The sequence below is a fragment of the Centrocercus urophasianus genome, unplaced genomic scaffold, assembly GCF_019232065.1.
Source record: "Centrocercus urophasianus isolate 14NV4802_14NV808 unplaced genomic scaffold, USGS_Curo_1.0 seq_30, whole genome shotgun sequence".
Lineage (NCBI taxonomy): Eukaryota > Metazoa > Chordata > Aves > Galliformes > Phasianidae > Centrocercus > Centrocercus urophasianus.
In genome coordinates this window covers 5,831,218-5,848,952 of record NW_024884867.1, presented here as the reverse complement: position 1 = coordinate 5,848,952, position 17,735 = coordinate 5,831,218, and the positions used below count along the sequence as shown (strand labels likewise).

Below are 17,735 nucleotides of genomic sequence, written 5' to 3'. Positions count from 1 at the left end.
CCCCCCCCCCCAGCCCCCTTCCCTACGCCTCCCCTTGATCCCCCTCCGCACGGCGGGAGCGGGTCGTGACGAGAGAGAGAGAAAAAAAAAAGAAAAAAAAAGAAGCGCAAGACGAACTTCTCGCAACTTTCCAGAGGGTTAAAAAAAAAAAAAAAGAAAGAAAGAAAAAGGAGGAGGGAGAGAAGAGCGGGGGAAAACAGGAGGAGGGGGGCGGCATTCAAACGTGCGGCGGCGGTTTGAGTGTCAGGAGGGGAAAATGAAATCTCTGAGGGGAGAACCGCCCGAGCCGGGCTCGCCCCGCCCGATGCCGTCCTGCTTTCCCCGCCGCTCGGCCCGCCGCCTCCGCCACCCCCCATCCGAGCCCGGGAAGCTGCCCGGGAGCGGCCGAGGAGGCGCGCGGAGCCCCGCGCTGAGCGGCGGACGCGGGGAGGCGCCGTGAGGCCGCCGCTGCGCGCGCCCTGGGCCGCCGCCTCACCGCCCTCGGTGCCCGCCTTTATCCGATCGGCATCTCCCCTCTCTTTTAGTTTGAAGCCGTTTCCCCTCGTCCTGTCACGGCAGACCATCAGAGAGACAATCCCGGGAAATGTTGTCCAAATATCGGCAATACACCTGATTCGTTTCCCTCGTGCAGGTGATTTGCGCCCCTCCTGCTTCCAAGGGCCGGATTACCACAGGTATGGAGCAGGAAGGTGGTTGATAACCCATCTTACTCGCTAGGGGAGCTTAAACTGAAATGTGAAGGGATGAAGGGCTTAGTTCTGCAAACACGGAGTGCTTAGCGAGTTGCAGCAAGAAAGGTTCTGGTTGAATGTTACGAAGAAAGTTTTCACACGTGATCTCTAAAATAACACGATCTTCAGCAGTTAAATTCTTTCCTTCTCTGGAGTAACAGCGGAAGAAAACTACAAAGAAAAGCAAGGAATGCGCTTTGTAAAGGCATTGACTTCCTTGTCTGTGAATTTATCCTAAAATTAGCTTTAATTTCTGTGAATTATCATCTGAACTGCAGTAGCTTGCTTTGGACATTGAACTGAATCCGTTTTGCTATGAAGTGAGGTCACCATAAAACAGTTTTGTTTTATTTTCCCCACTCTCAAGTGTACTTCAGATGATTCAGTCAAAACTAACAAGAGAGAGTTATGGAACCCTCAAAAGCCAAGATTTAGAATAACTCTGCAAAGACTTCGATCACTTCTGCATTCCACGTGGTCAGGCTTTAAAATCAAAGTGTTTCCCCTACCTCAGACCTGCTTAGACTGGGAGCCACAGTTGCCACATTGACGACAGCAGGGTTGGAAAACTGCTCCATGTTAATACATCATCATTTTGGTACAAGGATGTTGACTTGTCCTGACCCCCAGTCTTACTGCTCACATGGCACGTTTTCTGATTACAGTTTTCTTCCATCTTGGCCAAGCATCTGAAATGTTTTGAGAAAATAATTGTGTGAGTCAAGATCAGTGCCCTCTGCTTGGTGAAAAGTGGTGCTTCTCAAAGCAGTCGGTGCTTCTTAAAAAGGAGACATTTCCTTGCACGCTTAAAGCCAGCTTTGTTTCGTGTGGAAGAGTGGATCCTTTTGCCCTCCTTTGTCTACTTGGTGCTTTTACATCCCTCCTCATATAAAACTGAAATATTCTATTTATAATACAAACTGAAACTTCACTGTGCAAATTCTCAGTCCCCAGACAAGATTGCGAGTACTTTATCCTTCATCCCCTGCTCAGTGCACAGACTCTGGGTTTGGTTTTGTATTCTTTCCCTCAGAAATAAAAAGCAGCTATTGCAGTTACCAAGATCTTTTCATGTCTACATGAAACCAATGTGAAAGTGGATTCTGTAAGACCCATTTTAACGCAGGCACTTGACAAGCTTCCTCCTCTCATTGCAGTGCAAAACTGACCGTTTGTTGTCGTTTGCCTTTTTTGGCTTTTTTTAAAATTTCTTTTAGAATACTGTATTGTAACAAATTACACTTAAAAATCATTTAGTGTGAAATTGCAGATTAATCCCATAGGGATGGGGTTTTAGCACTCGCCTGGCCACTTGGGAGCGTACAGATGGTGAATCTGAGTTCTACAATAGGCACAATCACTGATTACATGCATGGATGTAACGGACAAAAAGGCCCTTCCTCATGGCTAAGGTAAGGGAAACATTCTGGAGGTCCTAGTGCCTGACTTGCTCATTTCAAGATGCCTTTGCTGCTAGAAATTCTGTGTCCAGGTTAGTTAGGGTAAAGTGTGTCATCAGAAAGAGAAGCTTTGCTGGTAGCCCGACTTTATTTTATTGAACATTATTTTCATTGCTATTATTTCAATTCTATTTTTTGTTGATGCATTCAGATGTAATTTTTAGGACGGCATATTACTGAGTAATTCTGGAGGTTAGGAAAAAATTGGAGATATAGCTGCTCAGCTTGCCAGCATCCTTCTTGTACTTCGATGGGTCTTAGGTTTAGGTGCTAAATGAAGCTATGCATTTGAAAGTAATATTTTTTGAGGCTGAGATGATCTCCCTGCTGTATTTCTAATGACAGCTGAGAGGATGGGCCTGGGGCTTCTACATGCCACTATAACACAGAATACAGAGCCATTATTATCTGCATTTTAAGAGCTGGCAAAGTCACAAAGGGAGTCCACTAGGAAACACAAACCGACGGTCTGCTCATAATTTATCCACTTAAACCAAAACATAGCACAGTTTTACCTTTGTGAGTGAATACAGCAGTATTTTGCCTTGATACGTATCTATTTGGGGGCAAACATTTTCTATAGATAGTGTAATTGTGCAATTACACACAATGTTATGGAGCAAGTGATGTGACGAGAGAATTCTGATTGGCTGATGTGTTTTCCAGCACTTCTGATGTCCATTGTAATGGCCTTTATCACAGCTTGTTAGCGAATTTTAACCCTCCAAATCTCATTAACAAGAGAGCGATCCCTGAGAAATGTAGCTTTCATACATATCTACTTAGCTTCCAGCAAAATAGTTACTTTCAGTGATGTAGGATCTAATATGAGACTGTAGAAATTATCAAAATCAGGACTGAGGCTAAAACTGCTTCCATGTGCCGTTCTATCATCTGTAGATACTGCGGTGTGTGACAGTCAGTGCCAGTGTGTGTGGAAGGTCATATTGCCAGAACTTTGATAGTTGATGGAAATACATCAGTGCGAAAGGTTGGGACAAAAACCCATTGTTTTGAATGCCTGCATTTGTGAAGCTAAGCCAAATCCTTGCATTATGTAAGCATACCTGTTAATGCTTTTATTTTGCACTTTGGGGTAGAAAGTGCATATTTTTAACACCCACTGTTTATTCAACATGCTGCTGGCTGACGTATGTCATGTGTAACTGTAGTTAGCTATGGAAAGAGGCTGCTGACAAAATAGTCCATTTTGATCTCCTTATTGCTCTTTTTACAGCCAGAGAGCAATGGAGAGAATTACAAGTAGATCTAGTCTGTTTCCTCCCCATAGTCGCGAGCTTTTCTATAAACAATATTCCTGATAGTTTTCATCAAATCTCCATGGATTGCACTGCACAAATAGTCACAATGCTTTTATCTATACCTATTCTCACGTTAGGATTTTCCTCTTTGTATGTGGAAAGATGGGAAAGAAGAAGAATGGAAAGCTTTGCTTTTCTTCCGTAAAAACACGGTGTTTTGTCACAGAAGCAATGAACGTGAGGTTGTGTACGCAGCTCCTTTGGGAACTTGTGTCTCTCAGTGGCTGTTTGCTGCCTCAGCTGGAGGCACAGCTCAATCTTCAGCCTGTGCAAGACAAAGTCACAGATTTCTTTGTAGCTTCTGCAAATCTGAAGTGGTATGTAACTGATTTGTCACTTGTATTGTACCTCAGAACATCAAATCTGCTTTTATTTCAGTTATTCATGAACTTCGGGGGATTGCTGGGATTTCGGCGGATGTTTACAGCAGTGTGACTTTCCAGGTGGAAGAGTCCTGCAGATACAAACCGTGACAGTTCCCACGAGGTCAGTGAGGTTATCCATGTGAGGTAAACATGTGCCTATTTTTCTAAGGATCTAAGACTAAAGATGTAAGAGTCCTCCTCTTAATAAGGCCATCACCAAATTAACATAATCAAGAAGAAGTCACTTCTATTATAACAGCTTCTCTGGCAGGTGTCCTGCTACCTCAACATCTCTGTTCTAAACAAAATCACAATTCAGATGAGCATTGTTTCATGTTTACGTGACACGGGAATCTAATTAAGCCATTTCTGCACCTTCCTTGACCATACTTTTAAATTTCCAGTAATTACAAGACACTACAGCACAGTTACGCTGTTTCATCAGATTTTAGGCTACGGGACTTAAAACTAACATTTTCAAAAGCATTTCATGGTTTGAAAGAATGGTCAATTAACCTTCAGTTTCCTGTGGGGAACCCTGCAAAGAACTGTCAACAGTTCAGTTTAGAGAGATTTGTCCAGTGACCTACAAGGCCACGAAGTTCACGAATGCATGTAACAGTGTCATCATAGATTTGTTTCCTGGGTTACTATCACAAGAGAATAAACCAATTGTTTGGCAGCTTCTGCTACAGTACCTAGCTGACCAAATGGGTGATGGGGAATTGCCCCAGTGCTGCGATGCGCTCCGGTGTAGCTCGTTCCAAACTAGACCAACTCAGCAGGAAAAAAAAGAAAACCTCCGGTATCTTCAAGATGAATTATGTGTCTCCTTCTCTTTCCTCTGTCATGTTTTTGTGGGGCCAGGGGGAATTCATCGACTGCCTGCTGAGTCTCTTTGTATTTCAGAACCTCTTCAAATGCCATTGAAAGATAAACGTTTGGTTTTTCTAGTGGTGACAGTCTTCAGCTTTAAGTGATGACAACGTCTCACTTTTTATACCAAATTAAGGGCAGTTCTGTGGAGCAATAGAAATCGATTCTGAAGATGCACCCACTGAAAAGTCAGGCACACCGAGCTCTGTAGGATTATAGCATCAAGCTACAGTGGGCTGATATTAGTGTGAAACTGAAAACAAACCAAGAGTCCAGTCAAAAGGATCTGGTTTCACCAGGGAGGCAGAATTAACCATGTATAAGATTATCCTTTATGTTGGATGTAGTATGTGTGAAATCTAGCAGCTGGCATTTGGCTTTGCTTGATTTCAGTGCTATGTAAACGTGTAGCACTGTTTTGTAACCACATGGGGAACTGATTTCCTTTTCTCTCACTCAGCATCAGAATGCTATTCCTGGCCAACTTGGCAAATGGAAGGTTGATGTATTCATGCTTGCCTTTGCTGGTTGCCAGTCTTGTGGATTATTTCAGCTGTTTCCTATGCATGAATTTAAAACCATGTATTCTTCTGTGTATGTGGTTTTAGAAAAGGAAGCAACTCTCCATTGTGGCACTGTGCCACTGGGTGAAGTGAAAATCATTCAGAGTCACGTGAGTGTGAAGTTCTGACATTAAATCTGCTTTTCCCACCTTCTGTCATTTTGTCCCTCTCATAGCACTGGCACACCTAGCACTGTTCATGTCATGTGTCAGTGCTTCATGACTATAAATGCCCTCAGTAAATTTTAAAACACTCTAAGAAACCCTGAAGTTGAATACATAATCAGAAGGACTTGCTTAGGCATTGTTTTGCATATAGATCTGTATCTTTGATTCAGGTTTTTTTCATTTTGGTGTGCACCATTGTGTGAAGCCGTTTGTTTTATCACACAGAGCTCAGATTAGAATGCACTGTTGGATTTCAACCATTAATATAGAAATGTGATCAAAAATGGACTTCCTGAAATTGCAAAATACTTTTTAGTGTGCTCTAAAAACTAAGGAATTTCACAGTGTTTGCAGAATTTCTTTTAGTGCATAATATTTGGGTTTCGTTCTCTTCATTTGAAGTGAAGGTTTTAAAAAAGAAATCTAATCCAAATGCTGTTTCTCATCACTATTTTCACTTCCTCATTGTTTCCTGTGAATACTGAGTACAGGTACTGTGAGAGATCAGATTCATTCTTTTTCATTTGTTTTATGTTCTGTGTGGGAAAAGCAATTTTGAAGAAAATATGCAAAATAGATGGGCCCAAATTAGTTGTTGGGCAGTACATCTCTTCTCTTACCACTGTCATTGACCATGTGTGTAATCTTGCACAGTCACAGATTTCCACATTTTCTGTATGGCTTTGCTAATTAAGGCAGTAACTCATTATTTCAGCTTGTGTCATAAACTTTTGCACACCAGGTCTTGGACTCAGTTAGACATCCAAGTTAGGAACAGCAGAACTAGAAACAAATTTACTGCGTGGTGATGAAAATGAAAATTTCACTTCCTCAAAAATTTGTTATTTGGAATTAAACACTGAAGCGACTGATTGGATGAGTTCTGCAAAATAAAATGAATAGCAGCATGATGTGGTGAGCTGTGGCTTGGTTAATTCTTCTGTAGAACCAACAATGTCTGCTATTACTGTGGTGGGGCTCCGTTAGCTTTTTCACAAGACTTTCAGAGACTTTGATAGAAGAGGCTGTAGAAATGCAAAAATTTCATCAAATTTTGCTGCTGCAATGAAGGAAAAAGAAATGAAATTTCCTTGAAGTGAAATCTAATTGTTAACACTTAAGAAAACTGAGACTTACAAGATGAGACCAAGACAGAGAGAGATGAGAATTTCACAGAATTTACCTCCTGGCATTGACCAAAGTCATAAAGCTCAACTGAGAATGAAAAAACATTTGATTCTTCCAGCAGAGAGGTACAACAATAACTGTGGGCAGTAATGCTTTCTGTGGGTTAAAGTTGCACATATACATACATTCCTGTATGTACACATGTGTATGTATAATAGATATACTGATGTGAAGTGTTGCTTGTGGAAAATAGTCTTCTTCCTGAGGTTCTTGTGCTGAGTGCAGGTGACACATACTGATACAGATAACAGAATTCTCCAGAATCTCAGTACTTCTGTTCTCCCATGTGCTGTATGACATGAGCTGGGCATACTTCAGAGTCTAGTAAACACGTACTTTTGTTTTTAACACTATGTCACTATAAGGATGGTAATTGACATCTATATCCAGTTCCTTCCAGATGTTACATGAGTGCACACAACCATGAGGCAGGCTCCAAAGATCCTCCTTGTATGTGTTAATTCCCATCTGCTGAGGATCTGCTGCTGTTAATTCCTACTGCTGAGCAGTACGGACCAAGCCAAGGAGGCTGTCACCCGTAGCCAGTGCTTTTAACCAAGGAAAGACAATGGGAGAAGGGAACAAAACTTTGTGGTGCCAGTAGCACTGTGCTGTCTTGTAGTGACATGGTGCTCTGTAATGGCAGTAGAGAGTCCTTCATCGAGGTTCTTAGCACACAAGAAGGGAAGTATGAAGAAAAATAACATGCCCAATCATAAATTTGCACATTCTTTCAGCACAAAGAGTAAATCGTGTTGTGGGGAAGCTCAAACGCTCAACCCTTCTTTCTTTCTTTCTTTGGGAGTCCCAGAGAACAGATTTAAAATGCAAAACATGACTTTGCAGGCCCATACATGTAAGGGGGAGGGGAACAGAGGATAAAATGCCATCAGCAGCACGTAGCACGAGCATCATTAGACATTGAGAAAGATATCATTAGATTAAAAAAGTGTCTTCACACAGAAACAAAAGGCAAGCCAAGGCACAGCACGTCAGCATTGCCCAACACGAACTTCAGAGTCATTGCTGTTGACAATGGATGCACAGGGAAGCTTTGCCTCGGAGAGGTTACGGATTCCAGGCAGGGTACAGGCGGTGCTAACAGACACTGGCTGTCATTCTAGCCGAATAAACAGCCAACAGTGCTCCACATCTCCCTCTCAGTTCAAGATTAATTACTCATCTAAAATGACAGCTACTGTCTAGTGCCTAAAAGTTGTCACGAGCCATATCACCCATTCATGTTTCCTCAAGGACACATGTCTTCATTCCTCACAGGCGCGTTTCTGAATTTGCCTGACTGGTCAGTTACATCTTTGAAAGTGCTTAGCAGAAGCTGACAAGTTTTTCCTATGTTTGTTGCTGGGGCTGAAGAGGAAGCAATCTGCTCGTCATAAGTAACGTCTGTCAATACAGCTGGGTTTCCTAATCCAAATATTCTTTCCTCCTTTTGGTTTTTATAATCTTTAAGTAAAACAAATCCTTTGCCATTTTAGTAAAATATTTGGAGCATCACATTGGAAAAATACTGATCCTCTTGCACTCCTAAATAAGCTGGGCACTTATTTTCCAGTTCTTCTTTCATCTCGTCAATTTTAGCCTTTCTGTGGTACATATTTTGTGGTTTAAAATGGGCAGCTTAATGACTAGATGAATTGCAATATATGCATGTTTAACAGAAGAAGAGAATCTATTGGGGTTATTCATGTGCTTTTGGATTTGATTTACTTCCTACTTCCTTATTTAATAACTAGGTTCCTTAAGACTCCTTAAGCTTGAGTGACCCATGTTTTGTTGCCAGGTCTATTCCAATGACCCCTGCCAAGACCCCTGCCCTAGTTCGTCTATCAGACAAAAATGAATCTATTCCAGGAACTATCAGTTCCCATTATCTCTAATTGAGCCTGACAGTTGGAGACAGGCCTCATTATTTTTAATTGGGCCCTATAGTTCTAGAGTTAAATTAAACACAATTTAATGCAGATAGCTCATATACATTGGCATGGCAGAGTCAAATTGTATTTTAAGTTTAACGAAACAAGGGTTTTTTATTCCAGGCTTCACTTTTACATAATTTTCTTGCTTTGAGCTTTGCGTTAGGTAGAACTTGTCTGTTGATACATACATACATGATGATACATACATACATTAGAGTCTGACCTGATCATGCACCTGTTGTACCTTATTGCTACATACACGACTCTGCAGAACTTGAAAATAGAGGCATGAGGGGCTGATGAAGAACTCCTTATTCTCCTATAAACTCAGCCCTATTTTAAACAGATTTGTCACTGGTCGTGCAAACGTAAGAAACTCCTAAGTGTTTTCCCCAAACTCCTCACTGGAAATTTTATTTAGGACTTTAAAATGAAGTTGTCTGTGTAACCCTGAACAAAGGCATTATTACCACATTGCAACAGAGCATCTCTTCTCTTTCTATCATAAAGCCAGCATTTTTGTCATTAGCAAGTGGCGTTTTTCTGTAAAGACAACCCCTGAATACAGAAGGAATTTAATCATTTTGTCACACAGATGCACGTTGCTTTAGATATTAGCAATGGTCATATACTGAATTTTCATTAGGAAATTTATTTGCCAATCCATACTGTAGGAGTCAGTCTGACAACCCCTGCTCTAGCAGTCCCAAGTCATACAGGGGTTCGTGAAATCCTTCTCTGTGCTCTTTCTTTGCAGCAAATAATGAGTCAGTAGTGGGCTGCAAGACAGCGTCGATTTTTATTGAGTCTTTGGCTTTGCCAAAATACTTCATTCAAGCAACAAATCCATCAGTGATGCTCCTCTTTGGATTAACGACTGTGGAACCAAGTTTCCTAATTACAGAAGACTTTGATTAAATATTGGATTCTCCTTTAAATGGGAGAGGTTGATGGATACTTCTTTCAAAGTACATTTCCTTTAATGTATTTGCATTTGCTTTAGCTTCCTCTTCAGGTTTGCCTGAAGGATAAATAAACTACACAACCACTCTAGAGGGACATGACAAACAGAATCAAACTGATTCCAAACACGTGTCCTGTTTGGAACACCAGTAAATATGCCTGAAGAGCTCAGGCATGTTGCATGTAATAATTATATATTACGCATTTAATTAACAGCTACTTAGTCATGGAAGTTTTGTCATCAAATCTATAGGCTGAGTTTGTCCTGGAGAAGAAGAAGAAGGATTACCCAATGTTTATGTACTGACTGCACCTTTCTAACTGCTCTCCTTGCCTTGTGCAGAGGCATCCATCTGGACCCGGATGTCAATTATGCCTTCTTTTGACTGCCTGTAAAGTTTCTTCTGAAGCACGTCACACTTGCAGCATAAGCTAACATCTGAATGAACACTTTTTTTCTTGTCTTTGATTCTGAACAGAAGCTCTAGCTCTTTCTCCATGCTCAGCTCATTTTGGAACAAAGGTGCTATCACAGATGAAAGCTCTGCTCTACCTTAATTCCTCCTATGGAATGAAGCTCCTTTCTGCTGGTAGATGCCATTTGACTTCTTTTTTTTTTTTTCCCAGCTTATTTTGTGTGAAAGGATGCACATTACATTTTAGAGCAACAGAAGGGAATATTTTCTGCACTGAAAGCCTGATGTGAAACTCAGGTATCCCTGATGGGGGACATACAGTCACATACCTCTCCCACCTGCAGCTTCTCCACTGCATCCTCAAACCAGAGCACACGGTGTGCCCTAAGGTCCATCAGCCTCATCTGGCTTCGTGCCACATTAGGGGAAAGTTGGCTGGGATGGTGAGAAACTGTGGTACAGGTGAGAGGGGTGGAGATAATCGACAGGGAGAGAGACCAGTGCTAGGGAGAGGAGGTGAACAGTCAGACCAGGATCCTGCAAGGCATAAGGCATTGTTAATGCTCAGGGTGTAGGGCAGAAGTTCTTTTTCCCTTCTTGTAGATGGATGTGATGGTTGTATATATTCCCCTCCCCTCCAAAAAAAATGTTTGATTCAAGTAAAAACAGTTACAGAAAATAGTATTTTTTTTTTCTTCCAGTCACTTGAAAGTATATCTGATAGGATCTCTGGAATTAATTTTTTATGCCTGCATTCAGTGTGCACATGCTACTTTAGACGTAGCTAAATGCACAAGCTTCTCAGCTCCTCTACTCATTAGGTATTTTTGTTAGCTTTAGCTTGGCCAGCAAAAAAACCTTCTTTTCCTAGCACTGCAGGAGGTCCCTGCTGTGACAGGCTAAAATACCAAAAGATACAAGGGGTCTGTCATATGCTGTTGTCCTTTTGATTGAACTTGGAGAGAAAAGGCTTTTGTATAGTTAGTGGCCAGTTAGCCAGCACACTCCTAATATTATAGGCACAGATTTAGTGACCTGCATGAGAAGTGAGTTTGAAATAGATTTTTTACAGCTTTACATTCTCCTAGGAGCCCTCTATCTATCTTTGGCATTTTTAATTGCTTTCTTACACATTAGCATTGCACAACAGTTTGTGTCTGAATATTCACAGAAGCCATGCAAGGAAAAGGAAGCCCGGTTAGTTGTGTTTTATAAATGTGAAAGTGAAGCTCTCACGGTGTGTTTAAGTGAGATATACAGTGTAATGCTGTGGGAAGGCTGAGATGAGGTAGACCTAAGCAGCTCGGGCCTTAGAATGCAGGCTAGCTAAAGTGTTTGTTTGCTTTAAAACAGGTTTCCTTTGTACTGCATTATCATATGCACAGAAGGCAATTTCTGGTAAATGCACACCAGCAGCTTGTGGCTGAGCAGGGCTGCGTCCAGGTCTGAACTCCTCTATCAATCCTCTTTCTGTGCAGTCATAAGCTCCACAGGTTGGTAAATTACAAATGCATTTATTAAATCATAAGAAATTGATTCATCATTCCCAGTTATTGCTGGGTCTGCTTCTAGTGACAAGAAACACCATCCCAGGGAGCACCTTGACCCCTTCCAGCTGCTTCACGTGCCACCCCTCCATTGCTAACAGAATAAAGCTAAAAAAATTACTTGCATAGTTGTTAAACTAATTATCTTGTGCATTTTTCAGCACTCCAGTCAACCCACAGCATTGCTTTTTTGGTAATTTTTTTTTGCCTACATGAGGGCCTGCACTGGTTGAAGCCGTGTGCCCACCTGAGCCTGGTGATGGCTCTGTGTGTGTGCAGATGGCACACCTCCCACTCAGCAGTGCTGAGGCTGCTTGCTGGGCCTTGGATGCAACGTCAGAATAATGTACTTGAATCTGATTTGACTGAAGAGCCTTGCATCTTGAAATGCTTGATCTCCTGTGATGGTATGAATGCTGCCAGCACGCAGTGCAGAGAGGTTTTGAGATCACAGAGAGCACAGGTTTCAGTTTTGTTCTGTGTGACTGGGATCAAATTATCTCCCGTTCCCTCTGTTGGGTTTTTGTTGCTGTTTCTTTTGCTTTACTGCTTTGTTTGTTTCCTCCCAGCTGGCTTGGGAACCAATGTGGGTTATAAACAAAACATCAAGGATTTAATTTAGCTCATTAAAAAAAAAAAAAAAAAAAATACTCTTTTCAAATGTTAAAGCTGGGGATGAAAGAGAGGACTGAGTGCTGGTCTGAAAGGCCAGGATGTGTTTCTTAGAGCCCAGCAGTGATGAGAGAGGCTCTGGTACTTCTGACTGACCAGTAGAGCAGTCCTGTTTATTACTTGTGATGTTCAGAGTTAATAAGTTCAGGAGTGAATAATTGATAGCGATTTTAAAACAAGCAAGAATTCAATTAAAAATGAACAAGAGGAGGCTGGGCACGTGGTAAAGAGTTTCTCTTTCCCATTTGATTTGACTGCAAACAATCCTAGATCTGGTCACTGAAGACAACTGGCAATGAAATGGGTGTGTGAAAGAAGAGGAAACCAGATATTATGTTACTTAAAAGTCATTCATCATGTCACAGGAAGGCAGGAATCTGAACTCCTGAAATAAATAATCGCTAAAGGTGATCTGTCTGCACAAAGGCACTGTAGCATGAAGCCACGTCTGACTGCTAAAATATTCCTCTGTAATGAGGCCAATTACCCAGGTGCAGTGTGGCTGAGGAAGAGCAGATCACATGGAATGGTTTCTCCACCAACTGTCCATAGAAGCAGACCCATCACTCCGTGGTGCAGAGGGAATGCAGCACAACATCCCCATCTCTGTTTTCATCCGTGCGAATGCTGAAGTGACGCAGAATTCTGGGTTAAACTCTTAAGGCTGCAAAGAGCAGTGTTCCCTTCCTTTAATTCCATGTCTTCTTTATCCTCCTTTGTATGTAGCAGTTCTTCGGCATTCCTTACTGAGAATGGATGTCTTGAAAAGGTCCATTTGGTATTAGGGCTGGTGGCAACTTCAAAGTTGTGTCTGAAAGAGCAACAGTGCTTTTGTTGGTGGTCAAGGTAACAGCACCACTGCACGTTAAAGTAACTGCGGTTTATTTTACTGAAATACACAGCTGTGTAGGTGGGGGCACTGGGATGAGGATGAGCACAAAAGGTTTTGTCAGCAGACAAATGATTGCAAGGGCTTAGCATTTGCTTCCAAGAGTTTGTCTTAGTGTGAGTATACTTTCTTTCTCCACCCCTTAAAACATTCAGTGATACACTCATGTTCACTCGTGTATTTATAAATGAATGAATTTTCCTCAGTGGTTTCTACACTGAAGTCAATATAAGAAATTATTGTGCTTGCCATCTATGTACTGTACTGCCATACTATGATCAATTTTTTATTTTCCTTTCCTGGAATGTGCTCAAAGTAATAAACAGAGTGGCTTCCCAGTATTTGTTAGCATTTCCTGCAAAGCAAATGTACACAGAAGCTCCAGCATTCAGTCAGGACTGTTGGTGTTGCCTTTGCTGCTGCTCAGTTTTCTGATGTTAGTACTCATACTTCCTTGCTCTACATATCTATGCGTGCTGCTTCTTTGCTGTGGGAGCATGGACACCACGCAAGTATGCCCATGGCCTTTAGGTGCCCCACATTATTTGTAATGGGAATTGAACTGGGTGAACCTGACAAAAAAACTGAGCAAATGTTCTCTCTTTCTCTTTATTTAAGCGGCTTCAGAAATCAATAGAAGTTTGTGGTCCAATTTTTCATCAGTTTGTGGGATGGAATGTGAGGACAGCACTGCAAGATTCCAGCAGAGAGAGGTGGGAGTGCCTTTCCTCAGGATCTGGCTGCACCATCAGGACCCTGCAGAAAGAAAGGAAGGAAAAAAAGAAGAAGAAAATACGTGCATGTTAGTGTCAGGTACTCCTTCTTTATAAAATTATTTTGATTCTGTTTTATTTAAGGAATAACATTATACAGTGGGGTTAAAGATCACAGAGACTGCAGTAATGCAAGAAAGTTAGCAAAACAGGTGTTCTGAGTTGGAATCACATTAAAGATGAATGTGTAGTCTTAGCATCTGCTCCTCCTTTGTGGGATATCTGCACTTTTAATTTTTAAGCATGTCTTAGCCTCAACCTGGGAAAAGAGATACTATAACAAGGGAATATACATTATTAACCTTAGAGCTTCCAGCTTAGGCCTCTCCTTCATCTTCTGACCTCCAGGTCTCCCAACATGCAGGTGAGCACCCACCACTCAGTCTGCAAAGTCCTGGTTTGGGCTGACTCCTGTTTTAATACAGCAGATAGATGCAGTCACTTATTTTGATAGCTTGTAATTAACATAAAACACTTATACCAACTAATCAGAGATCACTGGTGTCTGCAATGTAATCTCAAGGAAGATACAGTTTCTAGTTCTTATCTTGGAAAAGTGGCCATGATGCGTATGCAAGTGCCATAGGACAAAGTCCCTGACTCACACTCTAAATTATTGATGGTATTCTGTTCAGGTGAGAACATAGCCTCCTACCTGGCTGCACAGTGTGACGAAGGACCATAAACAAGTTCAAAGCACCTTTTGAATGGTTTAGCTGGAATAATTGTTATCAGCTGACTTTAACAGCATTCAAGATGGATACCCAGGTAACTTTAACTATTAGTGGCTGTAGCAATAGATGTATTAGCAGCTAGAGGTGTACTTCCAATTTCTATTAACTGCATTAGCACGTATTTGAGTAGCGCATTTCCATAGGTGAGGTGGTGATAGAATGACTTTGAAATAATATTTTTATAAAGCACACAGCTGATATAATTCAATCAAAAAATATCTAGGCTCACTTAAAAAACTCTGCGGTGCAAAACTGCATTTGTCTTGGACAATGCACCTTCAGCGTGTAGCCTGTGTATTCATAAATGTGCATTTTCCCTCTCTGCTGAGTAATTTAGTTTGGTGGACTTTGACAAGGAAATGTCTTGGAAACTGCGACTGAGTGACATCTCACTTGCATGCTAATGAGGTCTTGTCAGAGGTGGTGACAGATGGAACTCCGGGTTCAAACCACTTGCTTTTTTTTTTCCAGCAGGATGCTAACAGTCAAAGGTTCCTAACAGCTCTTGCAATGACAATGCACGCTTCTAGGTTTCTGCTTATGACTTTCTCTTGCCATAGATTGTAGCAAAACTTCCATGGAAAGCTCTGTAAGACCTCTGTAGATATCTTGCATGATTAACACACAGTGTTTTCTTAAATAGTCCGTTCTAGTCTTTCTGAATGCTTCGAAGGTTCCGAAGCTGGCCTGTTCCAATGGTGATCACAGACTTGATCTCCATCAAACCTCATCACAGAACCTGGTGGTGGTTTTATAGGACAGACCTACATGTAGCCTGGATGTTCTCTATCTAGAGCTTGTAGATGAATGAATAGCACTGAGAATTTCTTGTGATCTACCTGGCAAGCATTCCACTTACAGAATGACAGAATCACAGAATGGCTTGGGTTGGAAGGGACCCTGGCAGTCTGGGTTGGAAGGGCTGAGCAGCTGGCACTGCAAGCACCAAATGACAGAGCCCAGTGCTGAAGCCAAGGAGAAGTAAGCAAATTATTCCCAAATAAAAGGGAACAGAGGCAGAGCGTAACGGAGCATTAAGCTGCATGTTCTGAGTCAGAGAGAGAAATACAGTAACCAAAGGCAAGACGGAGGATTTAATTTTTAATCAGCTGTAATTAATTCCTTCCACGTCTTACGTCTGGTGAGAACACAGAGCAAAAGGAAGTAATATCAATTTGGCTTTGATGTGTTATAGTACCATTCAGAGGATGGTACCATTCAGAGAGGAGGTGATGGGGATGTCCCACAGCTGTGGTATCATCCTGCTCAATCTATTGGAGCTTTGCTTAGAGCAACACTGGAAGCTTCTTACTTTGCATGGGACTGTCAGTGTGCCTACTGTATAGTGCATGGTCTGGTTAAATGAGGAACAGCTTTTAATAGCTGGAGGCTTTTGCAGCTGATGCAAGAATTTTCCTTTCCACCACTGTACACTTTGCCAGATAATTGACATAAACTGCAGTTATCAGACAAAAAAACACACTCAGAAGAAAAATCATTTGCCCGTGTCTACAGCCCCGTGCCTCTTTGTTGGCCCTGCTGGTGTTAAACCTGCTTGCTCTCTATTCATCCTCTCAAACACACAGCCAAGACCTGCATTTCTTATTCCGAAACACTCAGAGCAGAATATCCTGCTTCTTTTTCCTCATTTGTCCTTCTGAAGGTCAGCTTTAAAGACTGTGAAATCAGTGCAGTAATCCCAGTATACCCAAGAGTTGTTCCTTGGGTGATGCACTCCATGTGCCCCCATTGCATATCTCTCCAACTTGTGAGCCCTGGTGCTGTGACACAGCTCCAGTCTCCCCAAGTCCTGCTGCCATGTCACATGCAACTTATTCCTCGAGCAGCTCCTTAATGGGCTGCAAACCGCCTGGGACACAAACAACATCTTCCTATCTGATAAGCTTTTATCTTTGGGTTTGCAGCTTGCTGTGAGGTGTGGAGGAATTTCTCCTGTTTAGAACCAAGCTTTCCTCATGTTCTCTGCTCGGGGCTCTTTCGGGACTGTGCTCCAGGCTGGGGGGAGGGGATGTGGCCACCTGCCGTGGAAATGGAGATTTTACAAACAGAATGAAAGGCGAGACAAAGGCGACATTATCTGCCATGCGAGCTGTTGGGGACCGAACAGCAACTTGCATATGGTTCGAGTTTGGCACAGCCTTTATTTTTATCCTCAGACGGGACTCCCTATCTGGTTATTTACTGTATTAATGACAGGAGACAGAATTACAGCAAGTGGGCTGAGTGCATTCATTACTGTGATAATTGTTGCTCCATATGAAGCTGGGACAGCCAAGCACTGTACAGAGCCCTGAGTCTGAGCACATGAGAGCAGATCTTGTTTTCAAGACAGCCAGGAACATGGACTTTAATAGTAGCACCTGATTCCAACAAATGTGTGAACCCAATAATTTCATGCGGTTTTTTAAGATGCAATATAATAAAATAAAAAAAGCAGTTGCTGATGTATTTGTCTCCTATTTGTTAGCCTGCAATTACCATCTAACTTGTGAAAACACAAAGTCATGCGATTCAAGGAGAATTTATTTTTTAAAATTCAAGTATTAAACACAAAAATCTGCTTGTAGCAACCCAAGTTCTGTATATTCTGCATATGCTATATGTAGGAGAATGGGAAATGGCTTCAAACTAATAGAGGGGAAATTAGGTTGGATATAAAGAAGTATTTACACAGAGGGCAGTGAGGCACAGCACAGGGTGCCCAGAGAGGTGGTGGTGCCCCATCCCTGCACACACCCAGGGGATGGGGCTGTGAGCACTGCTGGAGCTGTGGGTGTCCCTGTGCACTGCAGGCAGTGGGACAAGGTGGCTTTTGGGGGTTCCTTCTGAGTCAAACCATTCTATGATTCTTTTTTTCTCTTCTCTGTTTAGCACAAATAATTCCATGCACAGTATATTGCTTTTATTTTTTTTTTTTAATGTATATTGCACTTTCTTCTTAAACGTTGCTAACTTATTAAAACAAAACATTTCTTCTTTTCTATGGGATGGAAAATGAATAGATTTTACACCAGCTGCAGCATGGCTGTCATTTTGTAAAGAAGCACAGCTGAGATGGTATTACTGTTTTGTTGCTGCTTTAAAACTTTCCTCTCCATGTAGTACACCTTA

At 41.8% G+C, this 17,735-nt stretch overlaps 1 protein-coding gene across 2 annotated transcripts in view; it reads left to right on the top strand.

The window, feature by feature from the left end:
- Positions 1-17,735, top strand: part of MYO1H (myosin IH) — a 41,921-nt gene that overhangs the window by 371 nt on the left and 23,815 nt on the right. Inside the window, exons 2-5 of one of the 2 annotated variants that reach the window (XM_042829058.1) lie at positions 525-674; positions 3,892-3,999; positions 13,715-13,909; positions 14,505-14,637. In XM_042829058.1, coding sequence (XP_042684992.1) covers positions 14,626-14,637 — 12 coding nt within the window. In that variant the 5' untranslated portion in view covers positions 525-674; positions 3,892-3,999; positions 13,715-13,909; positions 14,505-14,625. Of the gene's footprint in view, positions 1-524; positions 675-3,891; positions 4,000-13,714; positions 13,910-14,504; positions 14,638-17,735 lie in introns of those variants that run through there. The other variant, XM_042829060.1, reaches the window with a different exon arrangement.